Source organism: Ursus americanus, chromosome 34 (assembly GCF_024610735.1).
Source record: "Ursus americanus isolate L20-20 chromosome 34, mUrsAme1.1.p, whole genome shotgun sequence".
Lineage (NCBI taxonomy): Eukaryota > Metazoa > Chordata > Mammalia > Carnivora > Ursidae > Ursus > Ursus americanus.
The window spans coordinates 23,232,208-23,255,759 of record NC_142160.1 but is presented as its reverse complement, the minus strand read 5'-3'; the positions used below and the strand labels follow the sequence as shown (position 1 = coordinate 23,255,759).

The window sequence follows — 23,552 nt, the reverse complement described above, 5'->3', positions numbered from 1 at the left end:
GAGAGAGAGAGAGCAGGGGGAGGGGCACAGGGAGAGGGAGTGAGAGAAAATCTCCAGCAGACTCCCTGCTGAGCGCAGAGCCTGACGTGGGGCTTGATTGCAGGACCCTGAGATCATGACCTGAGTGGAAACCAAGAGTCGGACGTTCAGCCAACTGTGCCAGCCAGGCGTCCCGAGACAATTACATTTTAAGTTCAAATGCACAATTAAGTTTATCGTAAGAGAGGATATTAGCCAACGAGAATTATAGTTCTATCTTATTTATGAAAGAAGTCACATGGGTCATATAAACATATAGAATCATAAGGACCATGGGTCATGTGTCCTGTCCTTATTTGGTCATTTGAGGATCCCAAGCAGAGAAAAGAAGGGCCTTGCCCTAAGTGCTGCTGTGAGGCTATGATAAAATCAAGGTGGGTCTCAGTCAGTGGGTTCTCAGTGGAGGGGCCCATCTACCCCGATGCCATTGCCTGAGAAATCACATACATACCCTGTTTCTGTGAATTAAATCTTATGTAAAGTGAACACTGGATTTTGCACATCAGCTCGTTCTTGTCTTTTCGTGTAGTTTAGTAGAAGGCCCATGAGCTTTGGATCCATTAGACCCTGGGGTAGAAGGTCAGGAGTTTGGTTTATCCACTGTGTTATCTTGGGGAGAGGTTTTAGTCTCTTAGTTTCTTCATGAAAAAGGAACCCTATCTATTCAGTGAGATAGAATGTCAAGTCTCTATTTGGCATAGAATAGAATCTTGACAAATGTTAAATTTCTGTTTATTTAATTTAAAAATTGTTTTAAAGTATTATTTGCATATCCCAAGTTTATTTGAAAACAGGTATAATTTACTGGAAATTAAGAAAACTCTTTGCTTAACCATATTTTTAGACATTTTCAAAGTATCTCTTCATAGCGAGAGTGCATAAAATTAGCAAATATGCCTTGTTTAAAAATCCAAATGCATTTTTAACGCTATAGGTCAGTTTGGAAAGTGTGACCTCTTTGATTTTTAAAAACCCACATGAAAAATCTCATGGCAATTCTAGCAAACTTGTAAAAATTTTATAGCGTGTGCTCTAGAAACTGAGTCACTTTTTTGTTTTAAAATTCAGGAAATAAAACCGGGAAAAATTTTCTGTCTTTATAGTAATTCTTAGGTTATAGCCACAAAAGGTCCTCAACACTTTCTGTCTTTCTCATAAAGAAAACAGAAAAAAGTTGAAAGTGAATGGGGTAAGAAAAACTTCAAGAGACGTCATCAAACCATCAGTAAATCCCAGTTTCTGTGGTCTTTTCTGGGCTCTCTTATTTTCCATGGTGAATCTCTTGTGCTTTCTTTCCCTCTGCCCAGTGTGCGCTGGCTGCTGACGAAGTCGTATTTAATCAGAGAGAACTGGAGGTGAAGGAGCTGAAGAATCAAGTGCAAATGATGGTCCAGGAAAACCAAGGCCACGTCGTGTCTTTGAAAGAAGCACAGAAAGTGAATAGATTGCAGGTAGAGTTTCTTAACAGATCTAGTGCTGTAGGTTTAGTTGAAATAGTACTTAACTAAACAGCGTTTTAAGTGGTAAATGGGAGTGTTTACAAAACTAGGTTTCAGTTGAAGTTTCAGGCAACTCAAAGTGTTATTACAGGTTTTCCCCTAAATTGGCGTAAGGGGAAAACGTTTTTATTGTTACCCTGACTTACCCTTCACAAATAAGAAGGTGATACCCAGAAACTTAATTTGCACATGAGATTATGGTTACCTTTTCTCCGCCTTTTTCCATCCTGTTGTTTGCCAAGGTAACAGGCAATGTGATGTTGTTAAGAGTTGGAAGGTAAACATACACTTTAAAATTGATTAGATTATCCTTTCGTACTCTCAATGGTTCGCTCTTGAACTTTGGTTAGATCTTTCAACTTTTCTGTCTTAGCCTCCCTATTATTAACCTGAATATGCCTGCATGGAACATGGTACGTCCCTAAATATTAGACTCCCTGGCTGTGAACAGCTGCCTCCACCCCTGCACCCCCAAACAGCTAATTTCATTTGAGGCCTTTAGCTTCCTATCAGGGGGCAGCTACTATTCCGAGGAATAACCCAGTCCAGGAGATTTCGATTTCGATTTTGTTTTTGACATTTCATTTTTGTTTTCTTTTTTTAACTCTTCCAATTCTAGAATAATTTTAAAACATAAAACATATACAAAACAAAAGGTACTATTCAGTGAGTATCACAAGAGAACAGCTGGGTAACCAACACCAGCTCAAGAAATAGTAGACTTTCCAGGCACCTGGGTGGCTTGATCTTGGGCTTGTGGAATCTAACACTGTGTAGGGCTCCGTGCTCAGTGGGGAGTTTGCTGGAGAGTCTCTCTCCCTCTGCCCTTCCACCTGCTGGCGTGCACGCTTGCTGTCTAAAATAAATACCATATGATTTCATTCATAGGTGGAATTTAGCAAACAAAACAAATGAGCATAGGGGAGAAAAGAGTGAGAGAGGCAAACGAAGAAACAGACTGTTAACTACAGAGAACAAACTGATGGTTACTAGAGGGGAAGTAGGTGGGGGATGAGGGAAACAGGTGATGGGGATTAAGGAGTGCACCTGTCATGAGGAGCACTGGGTGTTGTATGGAAGGGTTGAATTACTATATTGTACACCTGAAACTAATATTACCCTGTATGTTAACTAACTGGAATTTAAATAAAAACTTAAAAAAATCAATCTTAAAAAAAAAAAAGAAACAGTAAACTGTCAGCCCGTCAGAAGTCCTTAGTTCATCCTGCTCAGAGAGAGTCACTTTCCTTACTTCATAGTAATGCTTTCCCTGCTTTGCTTTGTGGTTTTACTATGTCTCCCTGAACACTACAGTTCACATTTTGGAATTTTTATAAATTTAATCATTCAGTATATATTTCTTTAGTATCTAGTTGCTTTTATTGAATATTTTTATTGAATTTTTTTTGTTGTTCTTTTTTTTTTTTTTTTTTTTTTAAAGATTTTTATTTATTTATTTGACAGAAATAGAGACAGCCAGTGAGGGAGGGAACACAAGCAGGGGGAGTGGGAGAGGAAGAAGCAGGCTCACAGCAGAGGAGCCTGACGTGGGGCTCGATCCCAGAACGCCGGGATCACGCCCTGAGCCGAAGGCAGACGCCTAACCGCTGTACCACCCAGGCGCCCCTTTTTTTGTTGTTCTGATTCATCCACAATGTTAGCTTGTTACGGTTTACAGCTATATAGGATTTCATTTTATGAATATATTGCAATTTATCTTTCTATTCTACTATTGATGGACTTTTTTGGTGATGGACATTTTCTTTTTCTTTTTTTTTAAGATCTTATTTATTTATTAGCGAGAGAGAGAGAGAGCCAGTGTGTGCGCACAGGCATGAGTGGGGGAGAGGCCGGGTGCAGAGCCTAATGCAGGGCTGGATCTCTCCACCCTGAGATCATGACCTGAGCTATAATCAAGAGTTGGACGCTTAACCGACTGAGCCACCCCGGCGCCCCTTCACATCTATATTTTTACTTATTATTGGGGTCTTTTTGTTGTATCAGTAATTTAGGGGGGCGTTACAGACTCCTGCGATGGTTTTGCATTTGTCTCCCTTATTCTCCATGAAGTACTGACAATTTTTGCATTGTACATATTGAAGCTGTGTTATTAAGTATGTAGAAATGCATGTTGTTACATCGTTCTGGTGACTTCACCTTTTTAATATTTTTTACCTCTTCAAATGGTTTTTGCCTTAAAATCGACTTGGGTATTCCCATAGCCCGACCAGCTTTCTTTTGGTTAATATTACAGGGTGTCTCTTTCTCTGTCTTATTTTTAATCTTTGTGTGTCTGTTTTAGTTGTGTTTCTTAGTAAGCAAGTTAGATAATTTTATAATCCTCTCTGACAGATTATAATCTTTCAATTGGATTACTTAGTTCACTTATGAATTTAACATAATTACTCTTATATTTTGGTTATAATCCCACCATTGTCCTTTTATCCTACCTGCTCTATGTTCTTTTTTCTCTCTTCTTTTGGATTAATTGTGTATTTTTAATTTTTCTATTTTTTACTTCATTGGCGTAGGTATTGTACTTTTACTCTCTTTGTTTTGGGTGACTATCCTGGAGAGTATACCATGCACTCTTGATTTAACAAAGTCTAATATTATTGGCATTTTTACCCTTTCCCAGACAATATAAAGACTCCAGTATATGCCTTTGGCATATATTTTAATTATCTGAATACATGATTTTTTTATTATGTTAGTCACCATGCAGTACATCATTAGTTTTTGATGTAGTGTTCCATGATACTTTGTTTGAATACATGAATTTTTAATAAGGTTGTCTTTTTATAGCTTAGCATTAGCATGGTGAAACTTTAGGGTTTTTTTTCCTTCTATTCAAACATTGTAGTACATGTGAAGTATTAAGATGAATGACAGTTTCTTGCTTATATAATTTCGTGCTGATAAAACAAAGATTGATGTTAGAATTTTCTGGATTTGATATACTTGAAAAAATTTTTTTAGAGGATACATGGAAAGCTAATACACACACACACACACACACACTCCCTCCTGATACACAATCTGTTCAGCTTTTGATTTCCAAGTTCTTTTTTCTCCCAGGACTATCAGTTACCTAACTTTTATCTCTTGTGCTTCGGCTTCTTTTGCACTGAGGAGAGCCTTTCACGGCCCTCTACCTGTGACTAGTCTCCTTTCTGTCCACATCTGCCATTTGCAATTCTTTCTCCACTTTTCAGCTCTCTTCTCTTTTGTTACTGCTTGGATTTCCCTCAGAAAGGCCAGCCGTTTATAAAGATCAGCGAATCAGAGTGCTTCAGGTTGGCAAACCAACCAATCACAGTGTACGGGGCATTGCCTCTGAGTATTTAACTCTTCAGGCTCCGTCGTTGCTTCCTGTTCAGCAGTTTTCACCATTCAGAACGATCCTCGATGCTAGTGAACATCAGAAGACTAAGCTGTAGAGAAATGAGGTTTTAACGTACTCGTAAGGTAGTTGGGCATTGGGGCAATGTACAATTTATTTTTAATCATCACACGCATACTGAAGTTCTCTATTTCAAAAATGTTCATCTCTCTTCTACAAAGAATGAAAAAATAATAGAACAGCAACTTCTTGTGGATCAACTCAGCGAAGAACTAACAAAACTTAACCTGTCAATGACCTCTTCAGTCACGGAACCTTGTGGAGACGGGCCAGATGCCAGGATAGCCGCAAAGAGGCCGTGTACTGTACCATTTGATACTCGTCTGGGACATTACATTTATATTCCAGCCAGACCAGGTTCCAGGAAGGTAATGTCTAAACATTGGTTTCTTTCTGATTTTGAGATTTAAAAAATATTATGTATAATATCACAGTGTATTTGTATAGTGTCAGCAGGTCTTTTTCTGTTTGATTTCATGGACTTTTATGCATATTCTTTCTTTTTTCATCATGCTTCTTTTAAAGAATAAATTAATAAATAGGGGAATGTATAGTTATATTTAGAAGGAATAGTGGAAGATATTGTCTGTATTCACCGAGGAGAAAAGGCTATCCTTTGCCATCATATTTTCAGACATCTGATATCTTCATGAATATTTTTCTTTCTTTAACCGCACCAGGTTGAGAGGAGATTGGAGGGTATTTATTTTGGTATATTTGGCCTGTTTTATTATAAAATGATATTTATCTATTATTTGGTCTTGCCAAGCTGACATAATCAAGACTATGAAGATCAGTATGAAGTTTCATTTTAATTTTTGTTTATAAATATGTGTGTGGGTGCTAAATACATGCACAAAGATTTTTCTTGAAAAACAAAGAATCTCGAGACACCTGGGTGGCTCAGCCAGTTAAGCGTCTGCCTTCGGCTCAGGTCATGATCCCAGGGTCCTGGGATTGAGTCCCACATTGGGCTCCTTGCCTAGTGGGGAGTCTGCTTCTCCCTCTGCCTGCTGCTCCCCCTGCTTGTGCACTCTCTCTCTGACAAATAAATAAGTAAAATCTTTAAAAAAAAAAAAAAAAGAAAGAAAAAGAATCTCTACTGGAATGGAAATCTCTAATGGAAGAGACTAAGTCGCAGATTCATGAATTTTGGTTTCTATTTATTAATTTTTGTGAAGGGAAATGATTTGTTTGAGGTCCCTATGATGGTTACAGTTCAAGGGATGAGCAATAGGAGAGGTGTCAGAGGCCGGGTCCTCTGGCAGGCTTGGGTGTGAACGCCAGCTCTGTGCATAGGCCTGTACCTATGCCTAAACCTGTGTGGGCCCTGGTGTCCTTATCTGTCAGATTGGGGGAAACGTTGGGGAGCGTGTGGAGTATTTACGTGAGATAGTCACTCTGAAACTGCCTGGCATGCTGCATCTCCAGCACATGCGCTCGGGGTGCCTCTACCGTGTCCCAGGCTCCATGCCTCAGAGCGAGTAAGACAGATGCTCCCCTTACCTGTAGTTTTCAATTCTGAGTGGTTGGGTTTTAACATTTAGATCACTGTTATTAATCTCAGCTTTACTTTGTAGAGTTCTTGACATGTTCTTCATGGTTGAATACATGGTAAATTTTCATAGAACAAATGGGACAAAGGCAAATTCTTTGTAGGATTCAAATTTGATAACTCCTAATTCAACTTTATAATTATATATCTTCTGTATTTAACTAATTTATTTACTATTGGCTAGTAATGTGAAAGAATTTTCTGTTTCTTCTATTCTTTTATTTTTTAAAAATAACATTTGGGTTTTTTCCCCACTGATGACAAAAGTCATACATATTTATACATTTTCAGTCTCTCTTTTTCTTTTTTACTAGACATTCATACACACACACACACATACACTCTGAGGAGATAGGGCTCTGTGGGCTCTTGAAAAAGTTTAGGCCCTTAGGGGTTCTTACCTCTAGCTCTTTGATTAGACTTGAAACAGACATGACTGGAATAATGACTTCCATGGTTTTTTTTCAAGTAAGCAAATCCTTAGTTTTGTTTTGTTTTTAAAATTTTCCTTCTACCCCAAAAGAGCCCTGCTAGCCACTAAAAGGAGGGGAAAGGAAGAAGATGCAAAAGTCATAGGATCAGCAGTTGTGAGGGTTCACTGGTTCCTACCATGTGTCCAGGAATCCAGGCCCCCTCTCTTGTTTGGACTGGTTACTGCAGCAGATGTGAGAAGACAGGCTTGCCTGGGAAGACACGTTGTACGCCAGCCTTGTTCCAGTCCTGCTTACTGTTCTCTTGTTCCATGAGTGAGGCAAGGGTTTGTAATGAATACCAAAATTAACCGAATTATACCAAAGAGGACATCTGAAATGCCACTTCATTTTCTCCCTGGAGCTTTGCCTCTTTGGCAGAAGTCTAGCTAATATTTTCTAACTCTGCTAATTTCTTTTAGAGTTCATTAGCTCTAGTATTTTCTTGAAGTGCAAGTAGTCCTCATTTCTTACGAGGAAATGTTTCTGTTCTATTCATTGGAAATACTTTTTTTTTTTTAAGGAAATATTTCTTATATGCTTGTTTATACATATTGAAGGGAAACAGCGAAAAGCACTTATTTAATTTTAAAAGAATTATTTGTTATATTTATGCATATACTTGACTGAATAATATTTAACCTGGGGGCATACAATTATGTACTTTTTCCTATTGTTATACACTGTTTTCAACTATATCTTAATCTGAAAAGTTAAACACCAAAATGGAATTATAGGACATATCTACTTATGCAGAATTCCTAAAGAAATTGCCCCTCGCAGCTAAATAGTATACAGGTAAATAAAAGAAAAAGTTTCCAAATTATTTGTCAAATTAATAGGAAAAAAGAGAAAAAACTCCTCCGTCTCAGTAGATACCAAAAACTCATCTGATGAAATGTAAAATCGAATCTTGATTTAAACTTAAAGAAAAAAGTATAACATGTTTCTACTTTCTTAACATGGTAAATATGATATACTTGAAGCCAAGAGCCAGTATTATACATATTAAGGGCACTTTGGAAATTTTTCTTGGAAAGAAAAAATTACAGAGGTGGTCCAAGTCAATGCTTAGGTATAATATAATATCACAAATGCTGATGAAAATCTGCCATGTTTCATTGATTGTAAGACTCACATTTTTTTCACATTTTATCATCTTTAATGGCAGGGTATGTTTTATAATTGATGGCATGTCATGGTTTGACAGCTTTTTTTCTTTCTTGATGGAATAAAAATAATGGTGTGTCTTACAGTTGATAGCATTTTAGATTTGATGAAATACGATATAAAATGGAAATAAAAGGAATAGGTAACTAATACACTTTTTTGTGAAGATTTTATTTATTTGTCAGAGAGAGAGGGAGAGAAAGAGAGCACAAGCAGGGGGAGTAGCAGGCAGAGGGGAAAGCAGGCTCCCTGCTGAGCGGCGGGGGGTGGGGGGCTGATCCCAGGACCCCAGGATCATGACCTGAGCCAGATAGTCTTATTAGGTGGCCAACAGCAGAGCCACAAAAATCAGATATCAAGGAATCTTTAGTATCAGACAGGCTTTTCTGGGAGGGATTATGTGAGAGACCAACATCACTCGAATCTTTACCCCATGTGTATTATATTCTACTCTATGTTATAATTTTAATAGCTTATAATGATTTCTAGTAACCTGGTTAACCGACTAAGCCTGGGTGTCAAGTACTGAAAGTACTTGACATAACTGTATGCTAAGAAAACCAACCAAAGTATTCTTGAGGGATATATTTTTAAAAATCTTCTGGAAATCTCCAAATTCACAAAAGTGGAAATATTTGTAAAATCTCGCTTTTTCCTGAATGAATTACATTTTTGTTGCGTCACAAAGTTCCTGTGTACAACCCCACACTATACGTTAACAGTTTCACTAAGATTTTGTCTCACACAAAGGCCATTTTTTCTCACAAAATAATTAGTTTTGTTTTGCTTTGCTCTTTAATTCTTTGCGTACATAGTAGCTCAAGGTGAAGAGTGAACACAGCAGGACACAGAGGAGGTGTGTCTGCCTAGCTCGGACCAGGTGCCTTTGCTGTGCAACTCATTCCAGCAGAACAAGCCAACTTCACAGTAGCAAAGTGACAAATTATGTCTCCGGAACCTTTGTGGAACTGTTGGCTGAACCTTTGTACAAAGTTGATATGTGAAAACCACAGTCTATGGTGAATGAGTTAAGCAAAGTTGCAGCATATCTGATAAATCCAAAGCAAATGCATCACTAGTGAGAGATTAGATTATTAGAAATAATCTAAATAATTAGATAATTTTCAGAGAACCAAGTTGCTAAAGGACCTTGGTGAACATCTGCAGTAATTCTAGACTTAGTCTGATTCAGAGGGGACATGATGCCTGTTTTCAAATATTTGAAGGCTTGGGATGCCGGGGTGGCTAAGTCAGTTAAGGATCTGACTTCGGCTCAGGTCATGATCTCAGGGTCCTGGGATCGAGCCCTGTATCAGGCTCTAAGCTCAGAGGGGAGTCTGCTTCTCCCTCTCCTTGCTCATGTTATCTCTCTCTCAAATAAGTAAAATAAAATATCTGAAGGGGCTTGTCATTATTGTTACCTTTTGTCTCTAGAAGTAGGACTTCAGAGAAGAAGTGCTAAGGGACTATACAGAAGGGTCAATCAGGGAAAACTGCTGGAGATGATATGGGAGGCCCCAGGCTTCTGAGGGCCCCCGCAGCCTATGTTTCAGCAAAGGTTATGTTACAGACAGGAGTCAAATATGGGGTGAAGAGTTGAACTCAGTAAGCTTTGAAGTTCTCTCTAGCCTTGTGGCTGTATAATTCTGGGAAAAAATGGTTAGAATAAAATACTGGCTTCTCGTTGTATACGCCTCACTTATTTGAGTACTTACATAGTGATAAATTCACTATAAATAAATTCAATGTTTCCTCTGATATTTTATTTACCTTTTTTGAGAAAAAACTCTGAATCTGGTTCCAGAGAGGTGGTGAAAAAGGAAATATTTGGTAACTAAAACTAGAATAAAATTATAGCAGTTTCTAATTTTTGTTGTTGTTTTCCAAGGCCATTTTTAAAAAAGATTTATTTATTTATTATTTGAGAAAAAGAGAGAGAGAGAGAACGGGAGTAAGCGTGGGGTGGGGACAGAGGGAGAGGGAGAGAAGGAATCCCAAGCAGACTCCCTGCTGAGTGCAGAGCCCTATGTGGGGCTGGATCCCACGACCCTGAGATCATGACCTGAGCCAAAATCAGGAGTCAGATGCTTAATTGACTATGCCACCTAGGCACCCCTCCAAGGTCATTTTTTGAGAACTTAAGGTACATTGCCAATAGAAGCATGTTATAATATAGAAAGTTCCCAGGCTAGCCCATGAATATCTGTTTATCCATGATACGTATTAACTGTGTGACTTGGAGCATTAAGTTAGCTGTCCCTAACCACCACGTGTAAAGTGTGAGTAAATCCATTTGGATTTACTGCAGTGTAGTACACAACATGTCATTGCCTCTTATCATACTGTGTATGGGTTTCACGTTTGCTGGGGAGAGTACCTGTGCTATGTTTAAGAGCTGTGATGTTTTCACTCCTGCCTCTTTGAATACTATTTTCCATGAATGTATAATTGAAGATAGAGAGCTTTCTAGAAGGTGGAAGAGCTGTGTAGATTCTAAAAGATGTATGTGTCCATGGGACACAACAGTATCATGAAATCTATTTTGACTTTTGCATGTTTTCAGTTATTGGCTATTTTAAGTGTAATAACCTCTTTAAAGACATTTTGAGAAATAGGCTAAAAATAAACATTAAAAAAAATCACTTTTTTTGTTGGGTGGGGTAATCATTTGTAAGGTCTACACAAGTCCTTCTGTGTACTCTCTGGATCGAGTAGTTGCTGGATTTCGAACACGAAGTCAGATGCTGCTGGGTCACTTAGAAGAACAAGATGAAGTCCTCCACTGCCAGTTTTCTGACAACAGTGATGATGAAGAATCCGAAGGCCAAGAGAAATCTGAAATCAGGTGTGTTAAATATCGACTGACTTAATAAACATATGATGCAATAAATATATATAGACGTAGGTCTTTTTTTCATTAACATGTATCTTTACCATTTAATATAAGAGTAAGTAGTTTTTGGCTAAATGCACTGTCTGTTAATGTGTTATGAAACCAGCGTTTGAACACAAGTCATCAGTCTTCAAATTGAAAAATAATTTTGCATTTAGGGCTTTTATAGTTGTTGGATTTTAATTTTCAGAGAGAACGTTTTTGGATTTCTTGATTTTGCTGCCACAGTGGCAACAAACGTGATGAATTTTTCCACTGAGTTCAACTTGGGGGAGATATCCTTTTATTTTGAGGACTATTAGTAAAATTCTGTTTATATAATTAATAATTTTAACATTACTGTCAGTTTTGGGGAAGCTAATTTGAGGGCAGATGAGAAAACACTAACAGATAAGTTACCTTTGATCCTGATCTTTTTTTTTAGATGTAGAAGTCACTCATGGATTCAGAAGCCAGGCTCTGTTTGTTCTCTTGTTGAATTGAATGATATTCAGGATCAAACCCAAAAGTCAAGCTTGGGAAATGAAGGTACACAGACTTTTTTGAGTAATTTAGATTTAATGTTTATAACACTTTTTTTTTAGTCAATAATTTAAGGAGCATCTAGGAATTCTCAAAGATGGGATCTTAGTAGGAGTGCTTTCCTGGTTGGTAGAACTTCCTTATGTTCTCTAATTTTTCACTCTCTACTCTTTAATAAAAAAATTTTCCCAACAATCAATTCTGGCTAGAGTTATAGACTAAATGTCTCAGAATGGGGATCTTGTATCCAGACTTGAGTTGATATTTGCATTGTACTCTTGACTACTTTAAAATACATTTTGAGTAATTTACTAGGGGTTGCCTGGGTGGCTCAGTTGGTTAAGCGTCTGCCTTTGGCTCAGGTCATGATCCCAAGGTCCTAGGATTGATCCCTGCCTCAGGCTCCCTGATCAGCGGGGGGTTTTGCTTCTCCCTCTCCCTCTGCCCCTCCTCCCTGCTTGTGTGCTCTCTCTCTCTCTCAAATAAATAAAATCTTTTTTTAAAAAAGGTAATTTACTAGGTGTCTACTGCTTCACTGGCATACCTGCCTACCAATAGTGATGTATGCAACATTAGAGCCAAATTCGTCTGCTGAGTGCTTGTAATGTTCTAGCATACAACTGATGAGAGTTTTTATGCATCCAAAAACAGCCTCAAAACGTTTTGTTGCCAAAACTGTGGTGATTTCTAACTCATTTCTCTTGGCCTATGAGTGGTCAAAACACAAAAAGCGCGTAGGGAATATCAATTACATGATAGGTAAGTCCTACACTATGAAAATAGAGAGTATCTTATCTTTTAGAGAGCCTATGCACGTAATACTAACAGAACTTGACTATATCACAAATAAAACACATTTAAAAATGTATTAATGGTATAGATAGTGCTATGCATGTATAAATAATGCCTACTCAAGTAGCCATCCTTGAACTGTTTGGTACTGGTCTCCAACCAGGTAAGAAACTTAGACCAGAATGTATTTTATTTTTTTTAATAATATTTTTTTATTATGTTATGTCAGTCACCATACAGTACATTATTCGTTTTTGATGTAGAGTTCCATGACTCATTATTTATGTATAACACCCAGTGCACCATGCAACATGTGCCCTCCTTAATACCCATCACCAGCCTGTTCTAATCCCCCATCCCCCTCCCCTCTGAAGCCCTCAGTTTGTTTCCCAGAGTCCATAGTCTGTCATGGTTCAGAATGTAAATCAGCATACTAGCTTCTTCACTGAGGAAGTCTTGGTGTGAAAAAAAAAAAAAAAGTTAGCCTAATCAAAACAGTGACGTCGTTGACTTACATTCCAATAGCCATCAGTGCTGGGCTGCACTTCGAGTAATCTGGTGTAGACCACATTCTCCGATTACAATAAAAATAGAAGTTAATGGGAAAAAATTTCAACCCTCTACCCACCTGGAAACTTTATACCTTTTTAAAATAACTCAGGTTAAAGAAACGCTCAAATCACATATCTAAGGGCAATGAAATACTATGTATCGGAACCTACAGGATATGGCTAAAGCTTGCTATAAGCTAGAAAATTAAAGTCCCAATTTTTTCCTCTCTTTCTTTCCGTTCCTGTTTGTCTCTTCCTCTGCTGCCTCTAGACTGTTTCTCTGTCTGCGTCTCTTACTTAACTCCACTGCTGTTGAATACTTCATAAGCAGGTAGTTTTATTTCTCAGCCTTGCTTCTTTTTCTTTAAAGAGTTAAAGATTGAATGTCTCCAGGAGAGTCAAGATTTGAATTTGCAAAAATTAAGGAATTCAGAACTCATACTTACTGAAGCTAAACAAAAAATGAGAGAACTTACAATTAACATCAAGATGAAGGAAGATCTAATTAAAGAATTAATAAAAACAGGTAATACTGTCCTGTGAACCAGCTTATATGAGAAAGAAAAGCTTTTACAATTGCTTCTGATGTTGTAACATTTATTTCAGTTTTTGACACTGAGCTCTGTCCGCTGTAGCTTGGAACTTGGTATAACAAGGTGTGTTGCATAGCCAGTAGGTGGAGGTTAGTTATTAGAACTTTGTTACTTTGGAATTTCGTCTGTGAATGGTTCTGCCACTGTGAGCTCTGTGTTGTGCTGAAACTCTAGGGGTACTTAATGTTTTTTGCCACTTTTTAAAGAAACATTATACTACGTATCTGGGAATATGTCAGATATTTTTTTAACTCATTTTAATATTATTCATCCTCATTCTTTGGATAGTTTGTTTTCAACATTATTAATAAACTTTCTATTTCAAATGTAGATCCTTTTTATTTCCCCTAAGATGTAAGGATTTATCCTTGAGAGCTCTTCTCTTCGTGAGCCAAGCTTTTAGCTCTTCCCCTTAGTTTCACATCCTGCCTGGGTGGGCGTATGTACCACATCCTCTCCTCACCCTTAGCTACATTATTAGGCTTCTCTTGAAAAGCATGTCTCAGGCTTTTTGGGTTTTTTCCCCTAATAGACTCAAAGTGTGAGCTGTGACTACTTTCAAATTCAGTAAGGAATTGAAGGGATAATAGACAATAGCATTTCTTTTTTTCAGCTCCAGTGAAACACTGGTCACATTAAGGGACCTGAAGGAAATATTACCACCTTTTTCTTGAAGCCCAAGGCTATAATCGTGCTCAGATTACAGGAATGATGGTGGCTCCCAGCTCCTCTGCCAGCAGGGGGCAACCTGCCTTCCCACTTCCTTCGTCTTTCCGGCAAGCTTGCTTTCTGCTTATCTGGCCTCTTTGCTCAGCCTCCTCTCCGTAGCTGCTGTCCCAAAGCAGTTCCCTTCCTCAGTCCTAGTGACAAATGTGCTGTCCATCGTCGCAGCTCCAGTTGTCCCAGATGTTTAACTGAGCTTGACCGCGCTCCTCCTTCACAGGCAGGACCAATGCCAGCAAATCTCTCTTAAGAGTGGCTACGAACTGGGGCGCCTGGGTGGCACAGCTGTTGGGCATCTGCCTTCGGCTCAGGGCGTGATCCCGGCGTTATGGGATCGAGCCCCACATCAGGCTCCTCCGCTATGAGCCTGCTTCTTCCTCTCCCACTCCCCCTGCTTGTGTTCCCTCTCTCGCTGGCTGTCTCCATCTCTGTCAAATAAATAAATAAAATCTTAAAAAAAAAAAAAGAGTGGCTAGGAACTGATTTAGGGGTTTAAATAGCTTCTCCATCAGGGTACTGCCTGTGGAAGTTAAGGATATGTGCCCTTCTTGAACAAATGATTTTCATTTAGATAGGCGAGGCTACCGTGGGATCTCTCACTAAACAGGCACACTTTTGTAGCCTGGTATACTCATCCTGGTTGCCTTAAAGTAGAGGATATTAGAACTTACACACAGAGAAGGTCCTCTTCTTACTCTTTAGGACCAAGGGCAGTTTGGAGCTTTGCTTAGAGATGGTGAGTCGCGAAACGGTCAATGTGTACTTGCTTTTCAAAGCCTCCTCACCGAAGTCTTCCCCCAAATAGCAGTTATTTCAGCCAACACCAAGTATTTCATCAATTCTAACCACATTCTTTCACATTTTCCTAACTCCGAAATCAGGATGCACCTTACCCTCCGCGGTGTCAGGGCAGTTATCACGTAACTGGTGTAATTGGTACTCTACCGTTTTTCTTAGTGACTCACGAAATACTGGCGTGTTGAACAATTTATGGGGTCTTAAATTCATTCAAGTATAGTAGGCATGTGTATTTTAAAATTAGATAAACAGAGAGTTAGCCAGAAGACGACTCACAGTGCATTTAGTTCAGTCATTGCTTTTTATTAAAAAAGAGAGATTTTGACCATTGCAGTAGAACACACTTCCCCCGGTGATAATTCATCCCACAAGCTTTGGACTCTTACTTTTCCACTGCCACGAGTTTGCTAGTCTAGTTCGGGGATAAGTTGGCTGTTCAGAACAAATCGAAACCAAGTTTTTAGGGTCAGTGGCTGAGCTTAGGATGAAGAGAGATACAGAAATATCTGTATTCTGTTTTTCTCTATGTTCCAAATATAAGGAAATGGTTGAAAAAATTCATCTTTGACAAGTTCAGCTGAATGGAAGAAGAGGGGGTCGGCTCTAGAATGAAAGATTCATAAGAGACAACAATCAGATGTATTGTGGGCCTTGTGTGGATGGTGATTACAATAAACCAATTGTAAAAGACATTTTGAGACAACTGGGGAAGTCTGGATAGAGTCAGGTAGGGATTAATATTGTTAGGTGTGGAAGAATTTTTGGCTATGTCCATATTTGGTATAGGTGTTTATTGAAGTATGTGTAGGTGCGATGACGAGACATCTGAGATTGTTTTACAGTTCTTCAGCCAATTAAAATAGAAGAGAGGCGTAGATGAAGCAACTATGGCAAAATCTTGTTAACTCTTAAATCTCAGCGATCGGGGTTCATGATATTCTTTTTTTACTTTTGAGATGTTGGGAATTTTTTGTAGTAGAGCAAACAAGATTACAGGGAGCAGGAAGCCAGAGGGTAGTAAGCAAAAAGCCAAAGAGTCACCCCAAATATTTTTCTTACCTGGAGTTTGATGCCAGCAGAGCTAAACCCCCAATTCAGAAAATCAGAAATGTCCCACTGACACACAAAGAGGAGCCTAGGAGAGGATGGACAAAGGATGGACCAGCACCAGGTGCGAACAGTCAGTAAGCCGCTGATTATTAAGGGGCCAGGTGGCAAGTTGTGTTTGATGAGGATGGGCGGGGACAGCTGGGCTCATACTGCTGGGTCTAAAATAGATACACACCCAGCTGGAATTTGAAGAATAGAGCATTTTTAGGGTGTTGATGTTTTACTTAGTTTATTTTCTTAAACATAATTTATAATTGTTATTACTATTATTACTGTGGTGAAGGTAACGAAGCCAAGTCCGTAAGCAAACAGTATTCTCTGAGAGTAACAAAACTTGAGCACGAAGCAGAGCGGGCGAAGGTGGAACTAACTGAAACAGAGAAGCAGCTACAAGAACTAGAAAACAAAGATCTCGCTGATGTTGCTTTGAAGATTAAATTGCAGAAGGAGTTCCGTAGAAAGATGGATGCCGCAAAGCTAAGAGTCCAGGTAATTTTCAAAGTGTAACTGAGCAAGGCTTGCTTAAGGCTTACTGCTTTCGTAGCTGGTTAGGAAAGAAGTAGGATCCGGTTTTCACCAGCAAGAGAAACTGAATGGCAGCTTTTCTTTCCCGGTGTGCTGCCAAGTTTGCCTCCCTTCAGTCTGGATACTATATTTTTCATTCAAAAAGTATATTATTTTAAACTTTTATCAAAAACCATGGTGAGAAATAAAGATAACCACAGAAATTGTGTTCTTTTCTGAAGGACAAAAGATTGATGATTAAATAATACATAGAAAACATCTGGTAGGTATAGGGCACCTTGTAGACACACTCAACAAATGCTAATTATTTCAGACCATTTTCTGAAACCATCCCTGATTGCTTTAAGAAAGGTTAGTAACTGACTACTAACTTCTCATTCTTGATTTCCTAATGCTGGATTTAGCTATGGTCTCAGAAATAGCTACCATTAAAAATGCCATTCTATGAAAAATACTCCATTACAGAGAGATTTTGTGTATAATGAAGCCATTTTCAGATGCTTTTGGGATGCCCAGAGTGCTTTGTCAGTCTGATTCTAATGAATTTGTTAGAATGCTATCTCCGTTTTTTTCATTCATCATCTATTACTTTCCTTTTGTTTCCATGGTAGGGAGAGTGGAATTGTAGTTCACCTGTTCATAGCATGATTTATTTTTGGAACTGTGCCACATTTATTTTCTCTCAACAAGGTGAGTGTCCACTGCACATGAGCAGACCAAAAACCAAATCCCACCTCAGACATCTGGCCATCCCTCCTAAAGTTTTGACCTAAGTGGCCTGTCAACACAGAGCTAAAATAGTATGACTTAACATATGAACTGCTTAGAGAAGGATGGTAGTGGTATGTGTCACCCATTTTACTTTCCTTCATAGTACTTATTTCCAGAATACATGTTTCTGTTTAGCAGTTCACCTCAGCGTGTCTTGAAATCAGTTCTTTTTCACTTCTCAACTCTTTGTCAGACACTGCAATGTCTGACAAAGTACTCGTGTTATCAAAACATTAGTAGAACAAAAGACTTAAGATTTTTCCTTTGTGTTTATTATGAAATTTTACTTACAGTTTCATAGTTTTATATCCAAGCTTCAGTTCAGATTGTCATTCTTATGCTCAGTATTAATAATAACCAAAATGATTGTTTTTCTAAGGAGTCTGTTCATCATAGAAACCTATGGTTTAAGCCTTGTTTGTGGATTTAGCAAAGATTTTTTTTTCCCCAAGTTTTTATTTAAATTCAAGTTAGTTAACATAGATAGTTGTATTGCTTTCAGGAGTAGAATTTAGCGATTGATCACTTACACACAGCACCCAGTGCTCATTATAACAAGTGCCTTCCTAATGCCCATCACCCAGTTAGCCCTTCCCTCCCACCCCCCTCCTCTCCATCAACCCTTAGTTTGTTCTCTATAGTTAAGAGTCTCTAATGGTTTGCCTCTCTCTCTTTTTATCTTATTTTATTTTTCTTTCCCTTCCCCTATGTTCTTCTGTTTTGTTTCTTAAATTCCACATATGAGTGAAATCATATGGTTATTTGTCTTTCTCTGATTGACTTATTTCGCTTAGCATAATACCCTCTTGTTCCAGCCACCTCGTTGCAAATGGCAAGATTTCATTCTTTTTGATGGCTAAGTAATATTCCTGTGTGTGCATGCGTGTGTGTGTGTGTGTGTGTGTGTGTGTACCACATCTTTATCCACTTACCAGTTGATGGACACTTAGGCTGTTTCCATTGTTTGGCTATTGTTGACAGTGCTCCTATAAACACTGAGGTGCATGTACCCCTTCAAATCTGTTTTTGTATCCTTTAGATAAATACCTAGTAGTGCAATTTCTGGGTTGTAGCGTAGTTCTATTTTTAACTTTTTGAGCAACCTCCATACTGTTTTCCAGAGTGGCTGTACCAGCTTGCATTCCCACCAACAGTGCATGAGGGTTCCCCTTTCTCCGCATCCCCACCAACATCTGTTGTTCCCTGTGTTGTTAATTTTAGCCATTCTGACAGGTATGAGGTGGTATCTCATCGTGGTTTTGATTTGTATTTCCCTGATGATGAGTGATGGTGAGCGTCTATTCGTGTGTCTATTAGCTATCTGGATGTCTTTCTTGGAAAAATGTCTGTTCATGTCTTCTACCCATTTCGTTAACTGGATTATTTGTTTTTTGGGTGTTGAGTTTGATAAGTTCTCTATAGATTTTGGACACTAGCCCTTTATCAGGTATGTCATTTGCAGGTATCTTCTCACATTCTGTTGGTTATCTCTTGGTTTTGTTGACTGTTTCCTTTGCCGTGCAGAAGTTTTTTATTTTGGTGAAGTCCCAATAGTTCATTTTTGCTTTTGTTTCTCTTGCCTCTGGTGATGTGTCTAGTAAGAAGTTGCTGTGGCTGAGGTCAAAGAGGTTGCTGCCTATGTTCTCCTCTAGGAGTATGACGGTTTCCTTTTTTTCACATTTAGGTCTTTAATCCATTTAAATTCATTTTTGTGTATGGTATAAGAAAGTGGTCCAGTTTCATTCTTCTGCATGTGGCTGTCCAGTTTTCCCAACACCATTTGTTGAAGGGACTGTTTTTTTTCCATTAGGTATTCTTTCCTGCTTTGTTGAAGATTAGTTGACCATAAACTTGTGGGTCCTTCTCTGGGTTCTCTGTTCTGTTCCATTGATCTATGTGTCTGTTTTTTTTGCCAGTACCACACTGTCTTGATCATTACAGCTTTGTAATATAGCTTGAAGTGCAGAATCATGATGCCTCCTGTTTTACTTTTCTTTTTCAATATTGCTTTGGCTATTTGGGGTCTTTTCTGGTTCCATACAAATTTTAGGACTATGTTTTAGCTCGAAGCAAAATGCTGGTGGTATTTTGATAGGGAGTGCATCGAATGTGCAGATTGCTTTGGATGGTATAGACATTTTAACAATATTTGTTCTTCCAATCCATGAGCATGGAATGTTTTTCCATTTCTTTGTGCCTTCTTCAATTTCTTTCGTAAGTGTTGTATAGTTTTCAGAGTACAGATCTTTTATCTCTTTGGTTAGGTTTATTCGTAGGTATCTGATGTTTTTTGGTGGATTGTAAATTGTTCTATTCCTTGATTTCTCTTTCTGCGTCTTCATTATTGGTGTATAGAAATGCAGTGGATTTCTGTACATTGATTTTATATCCTGCAACTTCGCTGAATTCACATATCCGTTCTAGCAATTTTTTGGTGGAGTCTTTTGGGTCTTCTACATAGAATATGTCATCTGTGAAGAGTGAGTTTGACTTCTTCCTTGCCAATTTGGATACCTTTTATTTCTTCTTGTTGTCTGATTGCTGAGGCTAGGACTTCCAGTACTATGTTGAACAACAGTGGTGAGAGTGGACATCTCCCTTGTGTTCCTGACCTCAGGGGAAAAGCTCTGTTTTTCCCCATTGAGGATGATATTAGCTGTGGGACTTTTGTGTATGGCCTTTATGATGTTGAAGTATGCTCTTTCTATGTCTACTTTCTTGAGGGTTTTTATCAAGAAAGGATGCTGTATTTTGTCACATGCTTTTTCTGCATCTATTGAGAGGATCATATGGCTCTTATCGTTTCTTTTATTAATGTCGTGTATCACATTGATTGATTGATTTGCAGATATTGAACCACCCCTGGAGCCCAGGAGTAAATTCCACTTGATCATGGTGAATACTTCATTTAATGTACTGTTGGATTCAATTTGCTAGTATCTTGTTGAGAATTTTTATATCCATGTTCATCAGGGATATTGGTCTGTAATTCTTTTTAGTGGGGTCTCTGTCTGGTTTTGGGGTCAAGGTAATTCTGGCCTCAGAAGGAGTTTGGAAATTTTCCTTCCATTTCTATTTTTTGGAACAGTTTCAGAAGAAGAGGTGTTAACTCTTCTTTAAATGTTTGGTAGAATTCCCGTGGAAAGCCATCTGGCCCTGGATTCTTGTTTGTTGAGTGATTTTTGATTCCTAATTCAATTTCTTTGCTGGTTATGGGTCTGTTCAAGCTTTCTATTTCTTTCTGTTTCAATTTTGGTAGTATACATATCTAGGAATTTATTTATTTCTTCCATATTGCCCAATTTGTTGGCATATAAGCGCTCATATTCTCTTTTAATTATTTATATTTCTGCGGTGTTAGTTGTGGTCTCTCCTTTCATTTGTGATTTTATTTACTTGGGTCCTTTCTTTTTCCTTTTCGATAAGTCTGGCTAGGGGTTTATCAACTTTGTTAATTCTTTCAAAGAACCAGCTCCTAGTTTCGTTGATCTACTGGTTTTTTTTTTTTTATTTCTATATCATTTAGTTCTGCTCTGATCTTTAGTATTTCCCTTCTTCTGCTGGTTTTAGGTTTTATTTGCTGTTTTTTCCCAGCTCCTTTAGGTGTAAGGTTAGGTTGTATAAGACTTTTCTTGCTTCTTGAGGAAGGCCTGAAATAGTGAAGGTTATTTTTATATGTTCTATATTTCACACAGCTACAGTGATTGAATTAAAAGATTATATGAAAGGTTATTAACAGGGTTTGAGAATTATCATGTTCTTTTGTTTTCCGTGTTTCTTGTTGCGTATCTTTTTCTGCTAAGGGGACTGATGAGGAAAGGAAAGAAGACACAGAACATAATTAAGCTCAAAAGAAACATCCCACACAGCAGGGGACTGACACAGGATTCCCATGTAGTTTTAAGAAATGTCTGTGCCTTCGACCTCTTCCTACACACCCAACGGGGGTGGGGATGACAAAGATGATGAGGTGTTGGGGCTGGGGAGGAGGATGGTAGTTACCAGTTAAGCGTCTACATACCAGATGTTTCATATGTATTATTTAATCATTACTTAACCCTTAGACAGTATTTTTGCTGTGTTTTACAAATGAGAAAACTAAGGTTTGGAAAGGTAAAGTAATTCATTCAGAGTTGCATAATTGAGGTGACAATAATGGTTTTCAGTACTCTAACATCTCATGCCATTTTTAAATGTTGAAATACTAGTATTTTTATTGGTATAATGAAGTTATTTAAAGTTTTGAAAACTTAAAATCTTTTATTTAAAAAATCTAAAATCTGTATTCTTTATGTCTAAATATATACAGAGAGTTATATAATGCATTAATACTGTAATACTGCCAGTAAGGTGCGCTTTTGAGCACGTGCAGAATAAGTGCAAAAGACAATGGCAACCTACCTCACTTATTAAATAAGATTATCAATACTTCTGATATTTTCAATTTTATGTGGAAAACACTAAAATGCCAGTATTATCATTTTTGCTCCAGTATTGCAGTTACTATCAAAAGTAAGTGGCAAAGCCAGTGTCCAAATCTAGGGATGGGAAACTACAGAGTCCTGTGGCCTCCAGGCTAGTGGTGCTCAAAGTCCTTGTCTGCAGATTGTTCGTTGTGGGTCTATGACAAGAGAAAGGTACATGGGAGTACACCTCCCTTCATCACAAAGGTCTTGATGCAGACAGTGTCAGCTGAACCCAATAGTGTGTTTAGTGATGCAGGCCAACAACGATCTGTGGCCAGTACTGGTCCACAGACCACACCTTAGTACTGTTCTAAGCTACAGTGCCTCTGTGAATGCCTAGTTTAATGAAAACAAAATGTACTTTTGCCAACAATTTATTGCCAAGATAAAGGACTTAGTTGTAGTCTGCATAATTTACAAATGACCTCACCTTTTTTATGTCACAGAAGAGATACTTAGTGCAAATGCTAAAGCACATAGTCCAGGTTTAATATGTTTGATCAGGATTAAATTGGGATACTGATATTTTCTATTAGTAGTATAAGCTTTTTGCAAATGTTCACAATTTTTTTATGCTACTCGTCAATTTTAGCAAGATGAGGAGAAGCTTGAAGATAATTAAAATGGTAATTATAATGGTTGGTCACTGTAAGGAAAATGGTATCCGTTCCCATCATCTTAACTCAGGGATGAATTATTTAGGCTATAGCTGAATATAAAAGAGGAGCACAGTGGACTACTTTGCAATCACATAGAAAGAACAAATCTCTGTGAAAAGATTTCTAAGATGAGTACAAAAATGTGAGGTGAAAAATGGTCTACTTAGAATATATATTGTGTATTAATTATTTCTGGAGGAATATTAAGAAATTGGTAATTTGTTGTTGGGAACCAGAGCAGTAGATTTGCGGTCTAAGTCTTTTAAAATAGAAATACAGTTTTCTATTTTAATTTTTATCATTTTTTAAAAGCACTCAGTAAAAAAGCAAAGATACCAGTTTTGTTCTGTTTGGCCGTTAGTATCGGGGAGTCTCATGATTCGTGCTATCTGGTGAAAATTATGATGGTGGCCCAATTGTCAAAGTAGACCTGTAGAAAACAATTAGGAGCCTGTCAAAAATAATGAAAACCTGGGCAAAATGCCTACCTTTGCCATAGAATGAAAAGTTCAAGTTTACTTGAGGTTTGTCAGAGATGCAGTTTCTCATTTTGAAATATTCCGTGTGATCCGCAGGTCTTACAGAAGAAGCAACAAAATAGTAAGAAATTGGCATCACTGTCAATCCAAAATGAGAAGCGTGCTAGTGAACTAGAGCAGAATGTAGATCACATGAAATATCAAAAGGTACAGCTGCAAAAAAGACTTCGAGAAGAGAATGAAAAAAGGAAGCAACTGGATGCAGAAATCAAGCGGGATCAACAAAAAATCAAAGTAATACTGTCATACTTTCCTGCTAAGCCTAATAGGAAATGCTAACTGGCTCAGGGCTGATGAAGCCAAGGTCTCAATTCACTTGGCTTCTGAGGTCTCTCACCTTGGCCTGTCCTCGGCTGCTGTCCTCATTCGCTTAAAGCTTTGTTCAGCTACATAGTAAAACCTATTTATTGAATTCTGAGTTCTGTCTTGAAGGCTTTGACTTCAAAAAAGAAGGTACAGTGATGACGGTTTCTC

At 38.1% G+C, this 23,552-nt stretch overlaps 1 protein-coding gene across 1 annotated transcript in view; it reads left to right on the top strand.

The window, feature by feature from the left end:
- KIF27 (kinesin family member 27) overlaps window positions 1–23,552 on the top strand; it is a 79,409-nt gene that overhangs the window by 23,467 nt on the left and 32,390 nt on the right. Inside the window, exons 5-11 of the mRNA XM_045780852.2 lie at window positions 1,347–1,490; window positions 5,103–5,309; window positions 10,812–10,981; window positions 11,454–11,557; window positions 13,265–13,420; window positions 16,402–16,607; window positions 23,115–23,312. Coding sequence (XP_045636808.2) covers window positions 1,347–1,490; window positions 5,103–5,309; window positions 10,812–10,981; window positions 11,454–11,557; window positions 13,265–13,420; window positions 16,402–16,607; window positions 23,115–23,312 — 1,185 coding nt within the window. The remainder of the gene's footprint in view (window positions 1–1,346; window positions 1,491–5,102; window positions 5,310–10,811; window positions 10,982–11,453; window positions 11,558–13,264; window positions 13,421–16,401; window positions 16,608–23,114; window positions 23,313–23,552) is intronic.